This window comes from Sturnus vulgaris, chromosome 1 (genome assembly GCF_052056855.1).
Source record: "Sturnus vulgaris isolate bStuVul1 chromosome 1, bStuVul1.hap1, whole genome shotgun sequence".
Lineage (NCBI taxonomy): Eukaryota > Metazoa > Chordata > Aves > Passeriformes > Sturnidae > Sturnus > Sturnus vulgaris.
This window is the reverse complement of record NC_142243.1, coordinates 30,248,624-30,271,922: the sequence shown is the minus strand read 5'-3', so window position 1 is coordinate 30,271,922 and position 23,299 is coordinate 30,248,624. Positions and strand designations below refer to the sequence as shown.

The window sequence follows — 23,299 nt, the reverse complement described above, 5'->3', positions numbered from 1 at the left end:
ATTCCGGTAATAATAAGAGCTGACTTTGATATTTCCATTCTAGCAAAAGTATTAGACAACTACTCCACTTAGCTCAAAATGTGCTTAAGTCATTATAAAAACCAGGATACCACACCCAGTTTATAAAGCACAGTTTCTTAATGAAGCCACTGTTTAAAGAGCTCAGACTGATTTTCAGAGAGGACTAGTTGCTAGAAAGCACAGGCGAGAATCCAGAGAGGTTTTCTTGCAAAATGTACATTTAAAAATCGGAAGACAGTAGTTTGGTGTTGCTGTTTCCACACAACTCAGTGTGTTGCTACTGCTGCTGGCTTTGCAATTTGCATATAAACAATGGGGAAAGATTCAAAATTTCTAATTAATAGACTATTGTTCAGATTAAAAGCAGCAAAAGTTCAGTGTTCTGTGTCCCTGAAAGGATGGACAGCTTAGTCCCCCACTCTTTCCATAGGCTGTAAAAGGCACAGTATGTGATGTAGCTTGCCTAGAGCACCCACTTTTAGTTTGACACATAAGCCTGCTGGTGGTGAACCACCATCAGTGATGGCTGATAAATAGTCCATAAATAGTTCAATAGATAGTAAAGCTCTTGCAAAAGTAAGACTGCTCCTGGAAAGATGTCACAAGGACTTCTATGCAACCCCCAGAAACAACTCCTTTCTGGGCTTCAGGGTTTTTGTTTAGCTTTTCAATTTTTCATATATTTCCCCAGCCAAAGTATAGATTAAAGTAATTTCAGGACTGCAATTTGAGGGATGCCATAACACTAAATTACAGCCACTTAAATAATTACGTCTCTTTAACTACAAATGATAAAATAAACGTATCATGTTTAGTGTTCATACTTAGCATGAAGTCATATAGCAGTTTACATGCAGAGCCTTTCCCAAAGTAGCAGAGGGAAAAAAATCTTCTGGAAATATTTACTATTGCACTAGCATATTTGATTGTGGGAAACAATAACTCAAATGAGCCAAAGGTTATGGTGGAAAAATAAATGTAGTCAAATGGGAATAAAAGCTGCATCTAGAAGGACAAGTTTCAAGCAGCGTACTTTATTCTCATTCTTAACATCAATTGATTGTTAAGAGGAACATGGCATAATTATTGTTCTGTTAGCTTCATGAACTTCTCTTTGCATACTTGCCCTCTCAGAACATATACAGCTAATGAAACTTTATTTTTAGTGTCCTTATTCAAGTGAGCTACAACAAAACAGAAAACATGTGAGATAAGGGGGAAACAGACACTGTAGCAGGAGGTAAGAAAGAGAACAATTCTGAAGCCAAAAAGAGTAAACATTCTACAACAGGCAGTGAGGACTTCCCCACACTTTATTATTTGGCCCAAGGATAAGAAAGAATATTTTTATTCTTGTATGAACTAACCAGAACACCATCAGAAGTCCCACCTGTTGATGTTTTAATCCACAGCAGGGAATATATTTGTCCCTGGCTCTCCTTTGTGTCCAGTCCATGGAAGATACCAGCTGTAGTGGTATTTATCCCTGATGCCAGAGCTCTTTTGTCCAGTTTGCTGTTGCTCACACTTTGGGAGTTGCCTGCCCAGAAGATGGTTATGCACATCACCACAAATAACTCTCTTCTCCTCACTGGCTGCTGCACACCTGTCTGCTTTGTAAAACATATTTGAAGACAAATCAGAAAACAAAGGGAAGAGAACACTGCAAGAGTATTGATTGTTTGATCCTTGGGAACAATTCACTCCCCTGGCATATTGCAGTGATAGAGATATATCACAGTCTAAAATGTGGCTCTGAATCTGGATCTGAATTCCAGTTGGGCCAAAATGCAGTTTACATAAGTATTTGTGTTGAGTCATTTCAGAGGTAGACTTTTTTGCCTAAATTTAGGAGGAAAACTTGAGTCCATTTCCTTAAAACTGCCTTTGGCTTTTACAATGCTATTCTGGAGCAACATCCTGGTTTAGGACCTATAGCCCCAGGTAACTGACTGAAACCTATGCCAACCCACAGGACCCATTATGCCAGATTTTCTTCAAGATTATGTTCAGGGTCAGGCCATACACAAAAACCAGCTGGAGCAACAAGCTTCTGTCTTTTCTCCTATGCTTAGATCAGCAAGGGTTTGAGAAAGACACAGCTATGGTCCTTGCCTGGAGGGGAATGACAAGTCAGAGCAGACGTGAGAAAACTGAAATTTGGGGGCACTGAGGGTAGCTTCAATTTACATATTGCTTAAATGCCTGCTGGTTAATTATCATCAGGAGAGTGAGAGAGGGATCAGGCATGGCCATGTGGCTCAGTGGTTACACACTGCCCCAGGAGGTAGGGGTGCAGTGCCACAGCAAGCAGGGTATGGCTATTAACAGCAGCTGTGGAGCTGACAGGACTATCAGACACCATCAGCAGCTGACAGGGTACTGGGGAATACATTTCATCCTGGGAATAACCACATGGCCATGTTTCCCAAACCGAGTGAAAAAACAATAAGAACAAAAAAAGACTAATTTTTTCCCTTTGTTCCCCTTCCACAAGGTTTTAAACTCTTGGATTTGAAAAAGAAAAGATAAAGCAATTTGTTCTGAAGAAGAATGAAAACAGCTTTTGAAAAAGTCTACCCAGCTCTGCTTAATGTCCTGGAGACTAAGGCTGTCTGCAGGAATGGGAGTGACTGGGCAAGAGAAGAAGGGACGCATCTACCAAACCAAGCAGACTGCAGGTGAACATGCTTAAAATTGCCCCTGGCATGCCTTCCCAGGAAAATGGTGGAATCCCAAACCATCGGTACAGAGGGGAGGGGTGCTGACTCAGCACCAAAACACCCTTGAGCACAGCAAGGTGACATCCTCTGAAAATACTTCCCCTGAGGATCATAACAGAGCTTGGGCAGCAGAGGAGCCCAGGAGCTGGCAGCCAGCAGGGTTTCAGGCAATGGTGATGCTGGATTCAAGAAGGCAGGTCATTGAAAGCCCAGCACTGATGTTCTGCAATCAATTAAAACATCATCTAAAAGCATGGTCTTAAAGGAAATGTCATAAATATCTAAAGTATACTTGACATAGGATTTTAAAGGAGATAGTGTTATAGTCATAAAAATCTATATTTTCCACATAATTCAGTGCATTTTATCTGTTATCTTCAGCAAACTTCACAGAGTCTTTCTGTGATTAACATCATCTCCAGATAGAGGTAATTATTACTATATTTTGTGCCTGCATAACAAGGAAGAGAGAAATATTCCTCAAAAAAATTTTTATGCAGTTCATCACCAGAAAAGGAATATACTGTACCCTTATTTTAACAATAGCCTGACCCTATTTCTACAGATCTCCCAATAATCATCATTAGTAACATTTTTAGATTCATTATTTCAGTCAGCTTAATACCATTATATCTACTGTAAATAAGTATCTTTGATAGTATATGGGCACCCTCCAGACCTCACACAGGTTTGCTTCTGCTGTGAGTCTGGGATGTAGAGGCTGGAAATAGATGTTAGATATAGATACTATAGGCATGGACAACACAACTGAAAACAGAAGCCAGAGGAAATATATCCCAGCATCAGATATACTGCATGTGTTTCAAATCTTATCTTTTTTTATGAAGTCAGTCTACTGTCCCTCATAAACACATTAATTTGGTCTAAAAATCTGCACAGAGAAGAGATGTGCTGCTGCCAGCATTCCTGACAGGGTCCCAGCCATGTCAGGGTTGCCTGACTTCCCACATAATAACTCTCACAGACTGCTGCCAGGAAGGTCAGCATTAGCACACTGCTATGGAGAGTTTGTGCAGTTATTACTGCGTGTAAAATAAATGGGAGAGCCAATGTGATCAATGTGTCTTTCCCCTGTGACGTGTTTGCATGACCTAGCACACCAGCTTTAGCCAAGGACTGTCACTTGTGAAGTGATGGAATTGTACAGCATAGAGGGTAGTCTCCTCTGGAGCATATTTTCCTTTCAATTTCTAGACAGAGTTCACAATGTCCTTAAAATTCCTTTCATGAAGACATATGCAGAATACGTGGAGGTGATAGGTAATACATACTTGGGATGATTCCTCCTACATCATGCCTTGCTTCTTCATTCTGTTTGAACCGAAGATGGGTGCATAAGGTTGGAGCTCAGCAGACACATTTCACTGTGATCTGATTTTAAACTTTCCTCTGAGCTGCTCAGATACTAGCTGTGTTCATACCACAGTTCGTGATCCATTAGTGGGAGCAACTGTGGAGTTTTCTGGTCCTTTCCCACTCACCTCTGGGATTTGATGTGTGAGACTGGGATTTTTTTCAGAGACTTTTTCTTGGATTTTATTTTAAAGGGTTCTCTCTAGAAGCTTATTCTGATTCTGTAAAGGGATGGAGGATGTCCCAGACCATTTTGAATCGTGTCCTACTGCTCTAAACTTTGATGGTCCTGTCGCCATGGATCCTGTGGGGACATGGTGCATAGCATCCATGCAAGTCTCATTATGCTTGAAATATGGACACACTTGTCTTCATCTTCTTGGTTGCACATAGTTAAGAGCATGCATTCTGAGTGTAACGCCTTAGACTTCATAAGAAAGTTTTAAAGGAAGATTAAATCCAAATTTGCAGCTAAACAACAGATAGTCTGTGGCATGTACCACTTCCTTCCTACATGTATTCACAAAGATGCTTAAACAATTGTATATAGGAGGATCTAACAAAAAGTACCTTGAAGAGTCATTAACACTGCTCAGAAGAATTCTAAGTAGACAGAAAATAGAAGCAGATTTAAGAAACCACTTGTTGATGCAGGTTTTTGCAACTCAACTTGAAAGGTGGTATAGGGCTTTGCTTCACATTTATTTGTGAGGGCTTGGTGCATGCAGCCTGTGCCCATTCTCACCTGTCCATTCACTGAATCCCTATTGTTTGGTAATAAGAACCACAACATCTTATGCTTATAAACATTGCAAGGCTTGAGATAACTTCCTTCCAAATTCCCTGAAGCCTCATCTAAAACAGTTCAGTTGCTACGCCTTACACAAGTGCAGTATTTATTGACTTTTTTTGGTTGTTCTTTGCAATCTATATTCAAAATCACACCAGCCAGCAAATATAACAGGGTAAAGAAAAGGTCTAGTTTCTGTGCACAGATTGTTATACAACCCAAACAGTTCTCTGTTTTGTGAAGGTCATTTAAAAAACAAGGAGTGAATAAGAGAAGTAAAAACAAAGAAACTACAGGATGTGATTCATAAAAATCCCACATCTCCTCTATATGCTCAAATAGTCTTCTTTGAAAAAATAAATAAAAGGTTTTGTTGTTTAGAAATGTTCCAGTAAGTAACACACATGCCAGAGAACAAGCAAGCTCAAAACAATGAGCTAAAATTAGAAGAGGCAGATTCAGCATCTGAAGTCACAAATACACACACACTAACTTTATAATGTGAAGGCATCTGGAAGAAATATAGTCACATGGACAGTCTGGGTGCTGGCATAAGGACTGTAGCTCTGGAGATTTTTCCATCAGCTACAAGCTCTTCGTGGGTCCTCAAACAACACTTTTAATCCTATCTGTGAAAAGAGGCAATGACTGGCCTGCTTCTGTGGCTGTTGTGAGTACAAAACCCTGGGTGTTTACAAGGACCTTGTATTTTCGTGTTGAGTGCCACTGGAATAAAATTATTTCTTCAAACCACTCAGCTGTAAAAAGTGCTCAAAAGTAATTCACTTTGAGCCATTTTGCTATTCAGAGTAGGTCTATTTCCAACTGAAATGGAAGACAAAGAGACATAGTGTGCACAAATACTGACCATTTGTCAGCACTTCAGTATCAACAAAACTTTTTTCTCACAGATTTTTCTCCTAATTTATAAAAAGAAGTTCTGTATAGCAGATGCTTGCTAGCCATGATCAATTCTCAGCAGACCTTACCAGCTCAATCAATAAACCACTTACATTCCCACAGAAATCATAGAAGACATGTTCAGCAGCAGCAAGAAGCAGCAAGTTCTACTAAGAGCCTATGACCAGGATGGCTCTTCTGTGATGTGCATCAAGCAGTAACCAAGGAAAGAGTTACTTACACCTACAGTGGAGAAAAGGACAGCAACCATGGCTATGGAAAAATTTTGATATTACAAAGGGGATTCAAGTGGAGCTGTCTAATCCCACTCTAGATTTACATTTTTGGTTCAGATACAGGTTCAAGAGGAGATAACATGAGCTATTGTAGGTCAATAAAGATGGAAAGATTTCATTGCAAAACAACACTACATGAAATAACTCGTTGGACACTTTTTAGGAGAACTGGAGTACGCATATTCATTTTTGAAGTTTTTCAGCACTTTTTGCTTTTTTACAGATGTTCCTGCAGCTGTTAAGTTATGTGCTCAACTTCCAGTACAAACCGAAACACCCACTCCAGGCAGTAGCTCAAAAGGAGCCAGGACTGGTTCCTTCTGGCCCAGGTGGCAGAGACAGAACTGCTGCACATCATATGTAGTGACAGACAATACATATTTATATTTCAGATATCATAATATATATTTCTATAATACGATTTTGAAGGGAGAAGGAGAGGCAGTTGAGAATTAGAGAAATCAAGTGCAGGATTATTTATGCTTTTGTTTTCTAAGAATCAGTTGTTATTTTTCCTGCCGTATTCCGTAGGTAGAACAAAGAATCATCTAATTTATCCCTGCTTGTAGAGTAAATTAACAAGACTAGATTAATTATAGACTAGATAATAGATTATCTACAGATGTTCCAATAAGGTTTTCAAGACTAGATTACCTAAAATGCAGAAAAAAAATATTAGACTTTCAGTGTTTCTATTGTCTGACACAGCCAAAGTTGAAGAGAAGAATTTAGACAATTAATAGAAAGTTGAGAAGAAAGTATTGTAAATTATGGCAGCTATCTTCCTACTCTTTGTTCCTGTGTAGAATCTGGCAGAATTGCACGCAGTTAGACTGGGCCACTGTAACAGATATTGTAGATACTCTGAATATGGAAAACCAACCTGTACTGCCTTGGGGCAATATAACTAATTGTGATGCATGCTTTGCCCTGATTGATGGATGGATTTATTGATTAATATTTTGTTTTGATAACAATTAATAACTTCATCATAGACTAATCTTTAATTAAATTAGATAGCTAAAGAATGATGCATTCAAATGCTATAACCATCTGAATGGTGTAAAATTATGTTGTTTGTACATAAAATATACCACAAGAGAGGTAATTTAGGATCTTATCAGGAATGTTCTGTTCAGTTATTAACAATCTCTGAAGATATTTATGTGACAGCCATAACAGGCTAGGTATTTTTCAGTGATGTGTGGACAGAGAAGTTCAGCCAGAAGCAGCAAAAAAGCTAAGAATATAGATTTTGCACAAAATCCTGGATCCATGCCCTTACTCAGCTTCTAGTAAAGTACAGAATTTCATTTTGGGTTTTTGTTGAACCTGTTTCCTTTTACAGGCAACCCCCGAAAAAGAATTTTGAAGAATTGTCAAACCGTTTTTTACAAGTCTCTAGGAGGCTTGTATGAATAAAGTACTGTACCTGGGCATTGTGACATCAAAGGTTAAAACTAAACTTTTCTCTTTAAAAAGAAATAAACAAATTTAAAAAAAAAATATTTCCAGCATACAGAAACCAAACTCCATAATTTTAATATCCCTCTCCTTTTATTTGTCAAGAAAAAGACAAGGAAAAAAGTGAGAAGAGCAGTGGCTCAGCACATATTCACTCAGCTTTATCTCACTATTTACCCCTTCTGACAAAGACACATCCAACTCTTGCTACTCCTTTTAAAGCTGCCAATGGAAAGAAAGATTTTTCTTGGGGAGAAGGATCTCCAGGGGAAGCAGTGAAAAAACATGAGAGGAGGAATCTGAAAGAATTCACTCCCACCCATCTACAGGAGATTCCTAGAAGCATTGTTAGTCTGAAGGTTTCAAAATACCCATTCCACTTCTCAAAGGCAAGGTCAATTCTGGCAGGTTGATTTTAAAGCAGCAATGGTGTCTAGCTGGAATCTCTCACAAGGTTGGAATGTTAGAAGTAGACCCAGGAGAGAGGTTTTAATGTACGAAATGCAGGTGAGGCAGCCAGAAAGACATGATGAATGCAATTTATCACTGAGCTCTGCAATTTATCACAATGGAATCACAGGAAACAAGCAAAACAGAGAAGTAGATAGACAGACTGGATAGATTGAGATTCTCTGTGCATGGAGCTTCTTTGAAATATGCCAAGGAAATTACATGTTACGTGTTCTGATTTCCAAACAGAATTTTATTGATGGAATAGAGCTGTGTGTTTCTAGGTTTGGGATCCTTGTCCCCAGAAAAGGAAAAGATATTCTGAAGAATGAAAAAAAGCTAAAATTATGGGATGCTGTTTTGCTTCACTTTGGTTTTAATCCCCTTCTGGAGCAGCACTGGATACATGCCAGGAGGTAGGGCTTTCCATGTGCAAAGAGCCTGTACTTCCCAGCCACCCTCCCCTCTGCTCAGTTTTCAAGTTCAGGTGCATGAAGGTCCACACACAGAAGCAATTTTGATCTGTGAGCTACTTTTGGCAATGTGCAAGTGATCAAAATGTGCTCACAGCAAACACACTCCTTCCTCACTCCCCTGCTTTTGTGAGTGCCTTTCTCAAAACAGGTCTGTTCTATCAAGGTAACAACTCTGAGTTTTACAGCAGCAGTGCTGGAGCAATACTGCAGCCCAGAGCATTGCTGCAGTGCTGGGTATTCCCCACCGCCCACAAAGCAGGGGCCTTGCAGCTTTCAAAACATTGCATGTACTATTTAAATTGCTTCACTGGGAGGAGAATTATGTGTTCTGCAACGCCTCAGGACAATGAGCCAAAGGAACTATAGAATATGAGCTTGGTGTTAGAGCAGGAGCTCTGCAATGCTCTGCTTTGTGTGTGTTTTAGCCTGCTATGTAACATTACTTTTACATTAACGTTTGTGGTTCCTTTTTTATGCACTCCAGCTTCACCATGCTTCCCCCTTTATATTTTAACAGTCAGAATCCTATGATCCAACCAGGGTGGCATGTTCAAAGCTCCACTCCTTTTTCGCACTGATTAAAAAATAAAACAGGCAAAAAAGCTCCTCAGAGTAATTGAACAAGCTTACTTCAAATAGCTTTTATTAACACTAGGACAAGACTATAGCCAAAGAATTATACAAAACACAAAACAAAAGGGATTTTAACAACTCGGTTGAAGACTATTTCACGCCAATCCAATGTTCATATATCTATAATCAACAAAGTTCTGAAGCACAATATTACTTAACATTACTCATTGGATACTTGCAGATACAAAAATGTATCAGGAATAATAACAATGATTCCTTTTACTCTTATGGAAATATTACTATTAACCTTTAAAAATGTTGCCCTTTGGGTCAGTCCCACTGATGCTTTATCCTTTAGAATCTGTTCTGCCTGGAAAGACAAATTATAGATAAACTTTCAGAGCTCTGAGCAAAAGGACTGGTTTTTATCATGGAAACAGATAGCAACATCAATTTCCCAAGAAAAAAATAGACATTTCAGCTGTGTATCCCTAGACCAAAAAGTCAGTCTTGTAAAAACCCATGGCAGTAAGCCTGCTTTGAAAGCCTTAGTTATGACTTCACCAGGTATTGCTTTATGCTTTCCTACCACATCCTAACTTAGAATATTAAGCCAATCATGAAATTTAAAATAGCAGTAACCTAAGCAGCAAGAGACATGAGTATGAACCTGTTCCCCTAACACATGTCGTATTAAACACTCATGAAGTCAGTAGTATAGATCCAGCAGAGTCAATTTTCTTTCAGACAGACCTTTCTAGGAGCAGAACTGGCACTTTCTATCAGAAAAAGGTATGTGTGGGCAAGCTCAGATATTTTACCTGGGCTTTTTTTACAGTTTTGTGTGGCTGAGTGCAGAGTTCAGGTTTCTCCTCTAGCTGCCTCCCAAATATTACCCAAAGCCTGTTAGAGGAGGGATTTAAGTGGTTTTTGAATCAGGACATCCTATGGCTCTGCTACTGCAAAAGTGTCTCTGGCCATGCAGGTGTACCATCAAAAGGAGGAATGTGTGGAGATTTGGCACAGAATCCCTCTGACCACACAGTATCAGTGCCACTGCTTGCATGCATCACTCATCTTCAGACCATGCCCACAGAAGCATGTCTTTATCATAAAGCACAGCTCCTGTAAATGACAGCCCAACTCATAGTGTGCTAATTGACATCTAAAGAGCAGTATCTTTGATGGTGCAGAACAATTTATATTTTGCTGTAATCTATGCTAACATGCTGAACCACAGAGCCTGGCACTGGAGCAGGATGAAGGATTTTGCAGAAGAGACATAACTGAGAGTTGCTGGAACATCCGTCCTTTTTGGTCTTCACTTTCTGCAGTGGGTGATTTACTAGTGATTAGAACTGAGCTAGTAACAAGATCTCATGGGACAAAACCCTTTCGGATCAAGTGAAAAAATGACATTGTTAAAATCAAAATGGGTTTCTTTTGAGGTTAGAGAGGAATGTAAGTTTCACAATTTTTTTTTTAAGAGTCAGCAGACAGCCAGCTAAATAGTACTCTTAAAATACTGCTGCAGTTTGGATCTGTTACAAAAATGAAGCATTTAATTGCTGCGAGAAGTGACAAGGATAAGCGATTCTGATTCCCACACCAAGGGCAGGCGAATCTGTCAGAAAACAGATTTTTTTCAGATGGCGTCAGTTTTCTACATGTTATAAGGGTGAATACAATTACAGGTACAAAAACAAAGCAAATGACATGACAAAGAAAGATCTTAAATGATAATTTAGAACTCAAACTCCTTCAAATCCAGGATGAAAAGCAAGTAGCAGAAACTTGATTTAAGAGAGATCCTTTCCTGGCAGGTTCCACACACCACATCTCCCCTCCCCAGGTACATATTCTATTTTACTTCCATATGGAGTCGGTAAAAAAAAAAAAAAGTACAATGGTTCACAAAGCTCTATTGTGACCTTTAAAAATAAAGCAACCATGCACTGCTATGCTTCTGGAAAGGCAACTAGTGAGAAAAAAAATAAAATTCCTCTATCAGTCATGTTATGAAGTTTCTGCTGGAAGCTGAGGACTTCTTGGGCAAATGCACAGTACACACATCAGCACACGTGGCAGCTGCTGCTGCTGCTGCTTAGGAGAGAAAACAGCCCAGTCAGGTTCAAATCTGCATGAGCGTGGGCATGCTGGTGGGACACGGGTGGCATTTCCCAAAGAATAAATGCTTGCTGAGCACCTCCTTGCCCCTGCAAGCTAATAGGAGTTAGTTGTTTTACAGCCATCAGTGCCTTTGGAAAAGTTCCCTCTAATTCTTTGTCCCAGACACATTGCCCTGAAAGTGTCCTGCTGTCTGTCTACAAAAATTAGTCAGTCTCTACATTCTTGTTCTCTACAGGACCTCTGGTGTTGGCTGCAGCAAAACCTTTCTAATATTTCATCTCCGGTTATGACTCTCAGCTTTTCAGAGAGGCTGCACTTAGATAAGACACCAACTAAAATATCACATACTCTAGAGAGGGGTTTGTTTTGTCACTTATATTCAGCCTGCAGCATGTTGTTGACTTTTTTGCAAAGTAAAAGCATAGCCATCTTTATTTGCATAACATTTTCCATTTCTTTTATGATGTTTATTTAAGATAGCCTAATGATTTTACTTTCTCAGATTCACTTGCTGGGAATTAGTTGCTTCATTTGCACTGAAAGAAAAATTAGTAAAGTATGTTCATGATTAAAAAAGGGGAATAATTCTGTCATCTTTACACTGGCAATAGTCCCATGAACTTTGATTACCCACTAGAAATGTTGCCTAAAAAGAGATCATATAATCAAGATGCAATTTATATTAAAACCAAATGAGCACATGCAGAATTCCTCCACAGAATCCAAAAATGCAGTGCAAGACACTCATGAAGGCTTCAGCATTTCTGAGATTTGCTGTTCATCACTGTTTTTACTCCAGCCCAGGTAAGAGCTTTAAGCTGGAAAAAAAAATTATTCTTTTCTTGATCTCCTGAGTCATGTCTCTTTTTAGTTTTCAGTTTGTACTATGAACTGAAGGACCTAAGAATACAAGAAAAGTACGAGAAAAGCATAGTAATAAAATAAAAGATCCATTGAGCTTAATACTTTGTTCCTAATGCTAGAGAAGAAAATGGACTGGAGCAAGCATGTTAGTGAGACTTGCTGCTGGGACATCTCTCATTCTGGTGGTTGGTGACTGGCAGAGTGAAAATTAATTCAGGATTCCCTCACGAGGCAAAGATTTGCTGCAAAAGGCAATGGCAGCCTGGGGTGGAGGTACCACGGGATGTCCTTCTGCCTGCCTGCAGCCCTTGTACCACCAGAACCAGGCAGAGGATCACCCTGACTCTGAGTCCTCCCTGCTGCCTCCTCAGCTTCACCTTCCCCATGGAATCACACACACAAACCACCCTTATCCCATCTTGTTCATGCATTTCAACTCAGTTTTAGATGTAATCTAAGCTCAGATGTAGATATTTTGGCAGTCAACTTGAAATACCTGGGACTGAATTTTCAGAGGTGTCAATCTCTCTGGCCTAGTGGGAAAGGTCTGTGGGAGACATGAGACTTTGATGTCTCCTCAAAAATCTAATTTTTACATTTGAAACACACAATTTATGCATCTTTCTGAAATTCTTGCAATCTGTAGTTGAATCCAGTTAAAACTGGGCATTTTTAAGAGTGTCTATGTGAATATTTCCCTAGAACTATGACTAAAATTGCTGGAAGATATTTTAACTCCAGTCCATGGGGAGCTATTGACGGTAATAAAAAATACTGTGAGAAGAAAACAGCAGCAAGTGAAACTGCCCTCTCAGAAAGCCCAGGTCTGCTTTGAAGGAAGTGTTGATATTCACCATAAGCCTCAACCATTTCCCAGAGGGCTGTAAGATGCCTTGGAATGACATAATCCAAAAGCAATGGTGTTCTTGACTTAAAGGGGAAAAGAAAAGCAGGGCCTGATCCATCTCCCATCGAAATCAAAGAGGACTTTGCTGTTGACTTCAGTCAGAACAGAGTTCTGGACACAATCTGTGTGCAGTTTATTAGCACACTTGTTTATCCAAACCATCCTAACTTCAACCAACAGCACGTCTAGATATCTGTCTGGGACTACATCTGTACAAATGTATAAGTGTGAGTTTATAATGTTTAATTCAAGTCATTCTGGCGTTTAAAAAGCATTTCCAGCTTAAAAAGACAGCTTTAGATGATTTGCACCCCAGAAGACAGAGTTTGATTGGAAAAGTTTGTAACTCACATTTCAGATTGCAATTCATATAAAAGTTCATGCAAGCTAAGGACACAAACAGATTTTAGGGTTAATTTTAAAATGATGTTACTATGCACTCAATTAAAATTTTGCAGCCATGATTTCAAAATGTGAAAAGCTCTACAAATTACCCAACTCATCAGCTATAGCCCTTGGTTTTCTTGAAGGGAAATTTCTTTGATGACCATAACAAAATTGCAGTAAATGGCAAGTAAGATTGCCATCAGGAGTCTGCTGAAAATGCAGGAGGAACTCCTGATTGCTTTAGTCGTGTGAACAACCTCTTCAGAACAGCCCAGAGTCAGGCAAGGTGGCTTACACCAGGAGTTAATTTAGCCTGCTGGGACTCTTTGCATTACTAAAACGAGCATGGTTTTGGCTTGTAAATGTGGGGTAGAATTTTATTTCACTTTCTGAGGGTCAGAATTTTATTTCCCTTTCTAAGGGGCATACATTCATTTTAGAGTAAACCTTTCAGAATAAAAGTTTACTTCACATTATAGGAAATGACATCCCTGTTTTTTAGATTTCCCTTTTCAAAGCATGCCTCAGATTTCTAACTTGTAGTGGAGAGCTTTGGTATAAGTAATAAAAGTCTTTAAAATTAAAATGCTAATCGCAAACAAACCCAAATGCATGAAAGATATAGTCTGACTGCATAACAAAGAGAATTATATAATTCTATTTGAGTGAAATCTTTCATCTTTGATTTACAGGTTTGAGTCTGCCTATAACTGAAACCATATTGTTCCATATCTTTCATATCATGGCCTTCCCCAAAATCTTGTTTTAATTAAGGTTCCTTTCAGATTTCAGAATAAAAAGCATGACAGTCTTCACTTATGGCTTTAATATATGTATCCCTTCTCTTTTTTTTTTTTTTGAATTTGGCAAATATATAAAAAATGAACATCACTTGCTTTTAAAAGCTGAGCAAGCTATCAAATACTGCAAGCTGAATACTTCAAGGTATCTCCTGGGGTTCATTAGGTGAGAAAGTTGTAAACAAAATAAAAGTTACTATAGCAGAGTTTTGTTCATTTGAAGTACTCTTACATACATGCCCCATATCTCTCTCTCTGACAGTAAGGCAACACGTGTAACAGTTTAAGCGTTCATTTTCAGCTAAAGGCACAACTCTATGTTACGTTCTCAAACATGGAATTAAACAGCTAAAGTCACATTGCAGAGAGATCTTGCTGCACTTCAGGAATCTAAAATAAAGCCTAAACCCTTTGAAGCTTCTTAAGCAACATCAGTTCTCTTGGTGCAGGACTACATAAAAGAATGAGTTCGTATTCACATCACGACCTGTAAAAAACACTCCCACACAACCTCCACAGAAACACCTGAGCTTCAAATGAGCTGCAGGCAGTTACTGAAGGTCGCTGCTTTGGAGTCAGAACGCAGAAACATTTCAGAACAAACTAAAAACACGTTTGAAAAACTATCCATACTCGATCTCTGCTGCACATATGGTGAGCGCTACTGTCAACTACAGAGGGTACAGCACTTTTTCTTAAAGGCAAAAGATCGCTCATTTTAGAGAATCGTGGATGTGTTTTTATGATAGAAAAGATTACATGAAATGGCCAGGAATAGGGAAGAGAAAATAAAGCACCACCAAGCACAGTACTTCAGGGGATTTATAGTACAATAAGAAGTGCTTTCCCTTTAGCTAAAATCTCTCCTCATAATTTAAACACTTTTCACTTATTCAGCTAAGAATTCATTACAGGAGGTTAAAAAATGGCACGTAAAATAAGGGTGAGGGGTTTTTTTCTTCATTACATGGAGCAAAGAAAACAGATTCTATTAACAATTTAACACAGTATGAAAAAAATTATCCAGTAAAAAGTGTCAGAAAGTGATTCACGGAGTTCACAGAGTATGTTGCTGGCTGTTGCAATTCTCATATCTATAATCTATCATGTAGAATTTTGCAATACTCTATTTCACAATTTGTGTTGGTGAGTGGGTCAAACAGCATTAAAAAAGCATGCTCTAGGCTCTTTCTCCCAAGTCTGTTTTACTGTAACTCTAGAATTGTGGCGGTTACATTTAAGGAATCTTTCGGGCTCTTTCAAGTCCATCCAAAGAACAAGTGAAGCTGCTATTCCGAGTTTTGTGCCCAGTGTTTATGTTCCATCTGATCTGTGCCACCCAAGAAGCAGACAAGACATGTCTGAGGGTGCTTTGGGGGATACACAATGATGTCACCCACAGGAAATATCAGGGAGGACTTGGCACTTCACAAGGCTGGCTCTTCTTCCATGGGCTCACCAGCAGCTCTGTAAAAATAAACAGGCAATCAGAATACGGCACAAGAGTACACAATGACATTGTAGATTTTCATGCATAATCAAAGCTGATTTTTCAGCTCACTCAGATGTTTATTTGTGTTATTCAGCTATCCATAAATAGAGTTTCTTTCCTAGGAAGTATAAACAAATGTCAAGTGGAAAAACATTTTAGATCCAAGCAATCACCAAAAATGTTCCTGTTTATATTAAAATATGTCAGAATATTTTATAACATTTTGTCCAGAAATGTACATGCTTTGTGTCAACAGAATCAAATAATTTAATGAAAAAAATAGCTGTGATACTTTTATTTTACAAGCTTTTGCAACTAAAAATACATGCATTTATTTTTTCAAGCGGGCCCACATCATTAAAGCAAAATAGTTCACTAGTAGCTAGAACTTAGAACTTAGAAGCTTAGAACTCTAAGGTTCTTCTCTAGTCCCCTAGTTATTGATTTTGTGTTTTCATAAACACATTGTGTGCCTGCCTGCAAGTTTTGAGACTAAATTCTGAACCTGATCAGCATTTCACTCTGAAAGAAAAAGTATCTATTAATTATATCAAATCATATTATATCTTTTATATGAAAACTTCTGGGAAATTAGCAGCTTAGGCAAGATGAGCTCTCTAAGACGACCAATAAGAAAATTATGAGAATGCAGACAATGAGCTGACAAGCTACTGCACCTGAGGAATATGATGGCAATTATAAAATGGGAAGATTGAGATCATGGACAGACCTTATAATTGAAAGGCAAAGAATTTGGACAGAAACTATTTTTCATCTCAGTCTGTCAGCCATAAGAACTAATTTAATATAGTAAATTCAAGCAATTTTGAAATCAGGGGAGAAAAGTAAATGTAAATTAATAAACAAGATGTTTACTAGTTAATTCTTGTAAGCCAGTGTAATAACTGGCTTCAGTAAAACATTCCTCAGAAAGTATAAATTCATGAGATCCCATGGAAAAAAAGTAATTAATGGGGGTTTGCTTGGGCTTTGATAGTTTATTCAGCAAGGAAGCCAGAGAATTTTAAGTGAATCTGGAATTTATTAGAGTCTTTCCCAGTGAAAAAATCAGCAGTATGTCTTTAAATTATTTTTTACAGGTTATCCCTTTATGATTTGGAATGAACACTGATATTATGTTGAAAAATATGTCAGGTGAATGACATGTGAAAAAGATGATGTTTTTCAGACTAATCACTTTCTAAAGGGTATTGACTCTAAAAGATTAATCTATAAATCTCAAATCTTTAGTTCCTCACAACATGGTGGGGGATGTTTCTTGTGTACAGTAACCACTGCAGCTCCCTCATTCCTGAGAAGTGAGGTGAAGCACCCTTGCACTCCCTCTTTTCCCCCCTCTTTTCTGGCTTGCAGCAGCAAGCACACAGTGGCAGCCAGGGTGAGATGGAGCTGCTGCTCAGGTCTTCAGGTGGAATACAAGATCACACCCCAGGTTAGGAATTCATACGGATGGTGTCTGCTGCTGTTGTGCCAACCACACATTTCCACTTTCTCCAGCCACCTGTGGGAGACCTGAAAGTCCTCTGGCATAACACAGAGGGTCAATAAGCCCTTATTAAACATCCAGAACCTTATGGGTCTGTCTGGAAAGAAGATCATTTGGAAGCAGATGACGGCTCCGTTTTTAGGTTCTGCAAATGAGAAACAATATATGTCAATAGATTTCAGGTGGTGATTGGCAGATCAGGAAGGCTTGAAGCTCTAGAAAACCTCTGGAAGTGAGAATAGGGGTTTGGATTATTTATAAGAACCTGGGGAAGCAGTACATACAACAGTCTGTTCACGTGTTTGACTTCTGGGACTGATATTCTCATGAACATAGTACAATTGAGGATCTCATTTAGGACTTCTTTTGCTAGGAAATTTTTTACTGATAAGGTGCTTCTGAGAGCCAGGAGTGGCCCTCACTGAACTTGAGTGCTATATTTTAGTATATTCCCATATATTCCAACAAGAGGCCGACATTCTTTACCAGCCAGAGCATAAACACCAATAAAAATTATTATATATAAGTTCCAGATACAAGGTCCTTGGAAAAGGAGACAAGGTTAGAGCGCCATGGCACTCCAGCTGTTGTCTCACAGTGTGAGTACGCCCACAGTCTTCTTCAGTCTCCTTTTGAAGATTTATGTGTATGCTTTAACTTAATTTTATTAGTGTCAGAGAAGTCACTGGATTTATCCAATGGTTTATCACTAAAAACACTTTTCTGAGATAACAGCTCAGGTTAGAGTTTTGTGTGAGAGCCAGTACTGTTTTGGGGCCAAAGGACAGAGAAAAAAACACTATAAATCCTATAGCAGTGAGCAGGGAATCAATGTATATCCATTCTGACCAAATCAAAAGTTGTCAAAAGAAAAATCTAGGGGGCAGAGTCTGACAGGCCAAATTTGTGTTACTTCAGCTTTGTCACTGTGAGTTACGTCAGTTCAGTCAGTCTTCCTGTAGCTGACAGGAAGTTGGCATAAAAACATAAAACAGGCAGAACCCCCATCCCACCCTGTATGCTCTGAGCAGCTCCTCAAGATGCAGCTGTGAGCTCAGGTCTGATCTAAACCAATTCCATGCAGTCAGCAAATTCAGCAAGACACCAGTTGAGATTGTAATGATTATAGAACCACAACTGTGATTTTTCTCTAAGGCTTCACCGTGGCTCATTTAAACTGAAAGTTCCTAGGAGCTGAGCCTGCCTGCATTCACTTTGGTGTGCTGTGAAGAGTGCTTATCTTTAGCTTTCTATATGTAGAATTCTGACTATGGCAAAATGAAAATATCTCTTTGCAGTTAATGCTAAACAAAATGATGCTGTTTAAACTTAAAAAAAATAAATAAATAGATGAGGCAAAAATCCTACCATATGGATAAAATCTGGAAAAACATGTGACATCTTAAATATTGTTCTGTGGCAATTGAGTATGTTATTTATGAGAAAATTATTAAAAGTAATTAATCTACAATTTTTAAAAAGGTAGTGTTTAAGAATGTAGATAAACTCAGTACATCACCCAAAAAAAGAAAATGTTTCTCTTGCCTTATTTTTTAAATGAGAATTACAGAGACTCCTCTTAGCTACACTATCACACACACAGAAATACAAAGTCAAGGTATGTTTCCAAGGTAGAAACTGCCGAACAAAAGATAGATTTTTCTGGGATGGTACAGATGTTTTATGCCATAATCTGTTCCTAATTTAGCTCAGCTGTGTCAGGGAAGATCATTGTAATTGAAAAGTGATCCTCTGGTAGCAAAGAGCTGGGGAAAAAGAGGTACATTTCTATATCATGAAGGTGATTTGGGGAGTGTCTAAAGACATTATATAAGACATCCTGAGTAAGCGTATATCCTAGTAAAAACGGACTTAGTATGGATCAAAGAGAAAGGAACTAAAAGTAAAACCATCCTAGTTTAAGAGCAGAATAAGGTAACTACATATATGCTCTCAAAAGAGGAAGTACTGTCCAAACAAGGCAAATTAGATAAAATATAAACTCTGGCAAGTTAAATGTAAACCCTCAATGAAGCAAACTAAAGGAAAGTCTGAAGAGCAACATATTAAACACATAAAAGCTAATAATAAAAAGATCTTTCAAAATACATCAGAGGAAATGATCAAAGCATAAAAGGAGCATCAAGGAAGGTAGACCACAAAAGCAAAATGAACTATTTATATCTGGGTTCACTAGAGAAGTGTCAGTGAGATTTTATTACTTGCAGATGAACTATCCTAAACTGAATCAGCGCTAGAACAAACTGATACACCAAACATTGCCAAATTTCTAAGAGCAGATGATATTTGTCTGTTAAGTTCCAGGGAAATACGATTAGGATGTTGTTAAAGAAATAGTTATTGAACATATTCTACAGTTTAACTCAGCAAGAGGTAGAGAAGGCAAGAAAGGCAGTTCCCCTTTTGGAAACCACAGGAGGTACAGTAAGCCTGTATGGCAAAATTGAAAGCAGCTACAATCAGTGATAGAATTAGTAGGCATTTAGGTAACAGTCATTTGGGTAAAAATTAGGTCTTAACACTTATAAAGATGGCAATCCTTTCAAATTTATTAGAAGTTTCTGAAGGAAATTGGCTAAGAGGGATCAAGTGATTTCCCTCTGCAAAGAAGGTCTTCCAAAAATTTTATCCAAGTGCTTAGAAGAGCCTAGGTTCTTGGGAGAAGGTCCTTTCACAGATCAACAATACATCAAAAGCAGGAAGTGCATAATAATATTGGTGAATTTTCACCATGGAGGAATTCTACAGAGCATATCAAAAAGACTAGGTAGACTACAAGTAGATTTAGGTGATAATATTTGCTGATGATGCCAAGTTGCCAATACTACTCAGCTCTCAGGCCCATAACAGCATTTCTATAGGGAAAAGAAAGGAAACAACAAAAACTCAGAACACACAAAACAAGGGGGGACAGCTTTAACTGTTTTAACACTGATGGCTATGACTGAGAGGAGTTAATGGCAGAAGAGCAGAAAGACACAGAAACTAAACATCCTCAGTATTAGCTACCATGTAAATTCACAATGTGCCCAGCACCTGGAGTCTTGCATGCAGCTCTTATTCCATCTCAAAGAAACTACAAAAAGCACAGAGATGAGCAAAAATCATCAAAGGTAAGAAATTATTTTCATATCAGCAGGAATATAGTCTTGAGAAGCTCAAGCCTTTAAAACCAGATATGGGCCAAAGATTATGAGCAGGAAAGAAGTGGTTTTCTTTCTCACAATAAAGGCCTAGAGATTTCCTAGTGATTTTATTGGTTAATAAGTAAAAGCCGCACGATGCCTGATGGGGCTGTGGGATTCACTACCCAAGTGCCAGAGGTGTAAGCTGGTTCAAAAAGGTTTTGACAAGTTTATGCCTGTGTATGTATCCTCGAGGCTTTTACACAGGCTAGGTCAGATACAGCAGTTTAGATCCATCAACTCAGCAGGGCAAGGCTGGTGCTCAACCTCCTCTGCTCCTGGTTCTCTTCCTTATGCACCCACCACCAAGGAATGGGAAGAAGGTGGGCAAGATAAGGAGGCACGCTGACCTAGGAAAGCTGCTCTGCAGCTCCTGAGCCTGGAGGGGATTGTAAGCCCTGTGGGTTATGGCCAGGTATGTGCACAGGTGAGGTAACACTCTAGCACAGGTGAGGTAGATATCAAAATAAATTCAAATAATGAAATGCCAAGTGAAGCTTTTTGAGTTGATAGACAAATATGGCAGGTGACCCTAAATGGTAGCTAGCTGTACCCCATGATTCAACTATTTTCTCTAGTATATAATATAATGCAATTTGACTGAAACTGCAACTGGTAGCTCTGTAACACTCAGAGTAAAAATTATACTTTGTTTTAATTTCCATTTGAGTAAAATCTATGCTCAGCTGAACCAGAGCCATAAAGCCAAATTCTGATAAATGTCATTCTCAAGATTTACTGCTTCCTGTAAAAATAGTAAATGCAAGAGATCTCCCTCCACAGCCTTTACTTTTTCCATTTCAAGAAAAAACATACAGAAGCTCCAAGGTATCATGGACAGTAGCATACTGAATATTTTCACAGTATGATTTCTGAAACAGATTTCTGGCCAAAGAAAAACTCTAATCATCTAAATCTGTATCTCACATAGGGAATAAACAGTTATCAACACACAAAAGTTCTGGTAGTTAGAAATGTTTTATAGGACATGCCTGTTTCAATTGCATCTCTATTTAAATGCCCGTTAACACCAAACATATTTCCTTTCCTATCCAAAAACTCTTTTTTTCTATATCTGCACTCTTCCAAAGACTATAATCGAGATTAAATTGGACCTTAAGATGCAGAATTATGCTTTGGTAAAATAAAACACCAAAAGCGTAGCAGCTTTCCACCTTTTCTCTTCATTTACCCTGCCAGAGAAAATCAAGTAAAAAATAATCGGCACTGTCACTTGAAGAAAAGAAAGAAAGAGAGAAGAAATAAAAATACTTTATATGGGCCTTAGCCAGGAGCATTTTATCCATCAGTGGTAAATGAGTCAGATATGAGTTGGCCAGGAAAAGAGCTGCTTTACCCAAAATCTGAGTTTAAAGTGAGTCATCTCACTCCAACACCAATATATCCTCCAACATAACTGGCCAGAGTTTCCCGCAAAGAGACTCTTTCTGCTGCTCTTCATCTGGAGCCCTGGCCATCCAGAGCTGAAGTCTGGAGGATCTCTGCCTTCGAACCAGTGAAACAGGCTTGGAGTTGCAGGCCAGAGCTATCAGCCTGGCTGACTGTGGTGGGAATTAAGAGGAAGTAAATGGACTCCTGGTGTAATGGAGGAACCCTTCAGGCTGCCCCATCAGCCACGGTGCCTCCTGTTCTCCTCCCACCCTACCTGTCACAAGCAACTTTCCCAAATGAACACACAATGCAAAAGCTTGCAACAGGTCTTTGGAAGGTGCCCCTATCTACACGAGTAGGAGGAAGGGCACAGCTTCTAACAGAGCTGGACTCTTCACATCCCTGCTGCCCTCTGTTTGCCATAAGAAGCGGCTGGAGAAGGGGCATTGCATACATGCCCCTTTATTACAACAAACATTAAAAACGTGAAAAATCAAAGCTGAACTCGTCTCTACATTCCTGTTGTTTGTGTTGGTATGTACCTGCAAAATGGATGGTGTGCTTATGTGAAATGAAGTAAATTATGCAGAGCCCAAAGCGTGCAATGTCACAGATTCACTCCCTGGACATTCCATGATGGATTTTCATTCACACTCAAAGTGCAGGTCTCTGCACTCTCAGGTCTCCCCACAGTTGAGGACCCTCAAAATCCAACTTTCAAGAGGATCACCTTTGATTCCATATTGTTCCTTACATTCATCAGGAAGAAAACAAAGAAAATGATGCTCAGAAGCCTCAGAAAACCTAACAGTCAATTTTGGTCCAGTGGGACAGCATTTTTCTTGTCCTGCCACTCTCTGATGGCAACTTGGCTCCATGTGACTTCTTTGAGGGTTACAGATGTAGAAAGAGATTTCAGGACGCATGCCTGCGTAGGCTTTTTTTTTTTTTTTTTTTGTTGCTGACAAATGTCTGCAGCACCACAGAAGATATTCCAAACGAAGTCATTTTTCCACAAAACAATTCATCACAATGGATTCATCCCTACAAGAGTCCAGAACTGATGAAGTGTAATGAATCTGGCAGCCACATGAATTCCACTTGTGTACATTTCAATACATCCATTTTTTTCCATGTTTCTCAGCACTGCCCTGAAATTCTGTTTTCAGAATGGGTGGAAACTGTCACAGGTTATCAGTTGATAGGTAATAAGTGCAGTAATTAAGTGCAATGTTAGTCAAAGGGTTATTTTGTTCAAACCGTGTAGGAGTAGCAGTTGCTCTTGGTAGTCGTAGTTTTGAGTGGCAGCACATAACAAATAAAATGTTTGGTTCTTCTCAGCAATGTAAACCACACAAAATTAACCATGCCCTTTTCCAGACAATTTATAGCTTTAATTGACTTGACTGCATTATTTCCAATACTTCAACTAAAATTATTTGTATTTTAGAGCTATGCACACACAAGGGGGAATTTTTCTGTCCCTAGCTAGCAAAAGTGTCTTGTAACTGTCAGAAACATATGAAAAATTACATTATTCTTTAGCT

General features: G+C 38.8%; 1 protein-coding gene across 18 annotated transcripts in view; it reads right to left on the bottom strand.

Annotated features, from left to right (window-relative positions):
- Positions 1-9,120: 9,120 nt before the first annotated feature.
- The window catches only part of HDAC9 (histone deacetylase 9), a 457,908-nt gene continuing 443,729 nt past the window's right edge, over positions 9,121-23,299 (bottom strand). For all 18 annotated transcript variants that reach the window (XM_014894384.2, XM_088162701.1, XM_088162750.1 and 15 more), the window contains one exon: positions 9,121-15,622. In XM_014894384.2, coding sequence (XP_014749870.2) covers positions 15,583-15,622 — 40 coding nt within the window. In that variant the 3' untranslated portion in view covers positions 9,121-15,582. The remainder of the gene's footprint in view (positions 15,623-23,299) is intronic.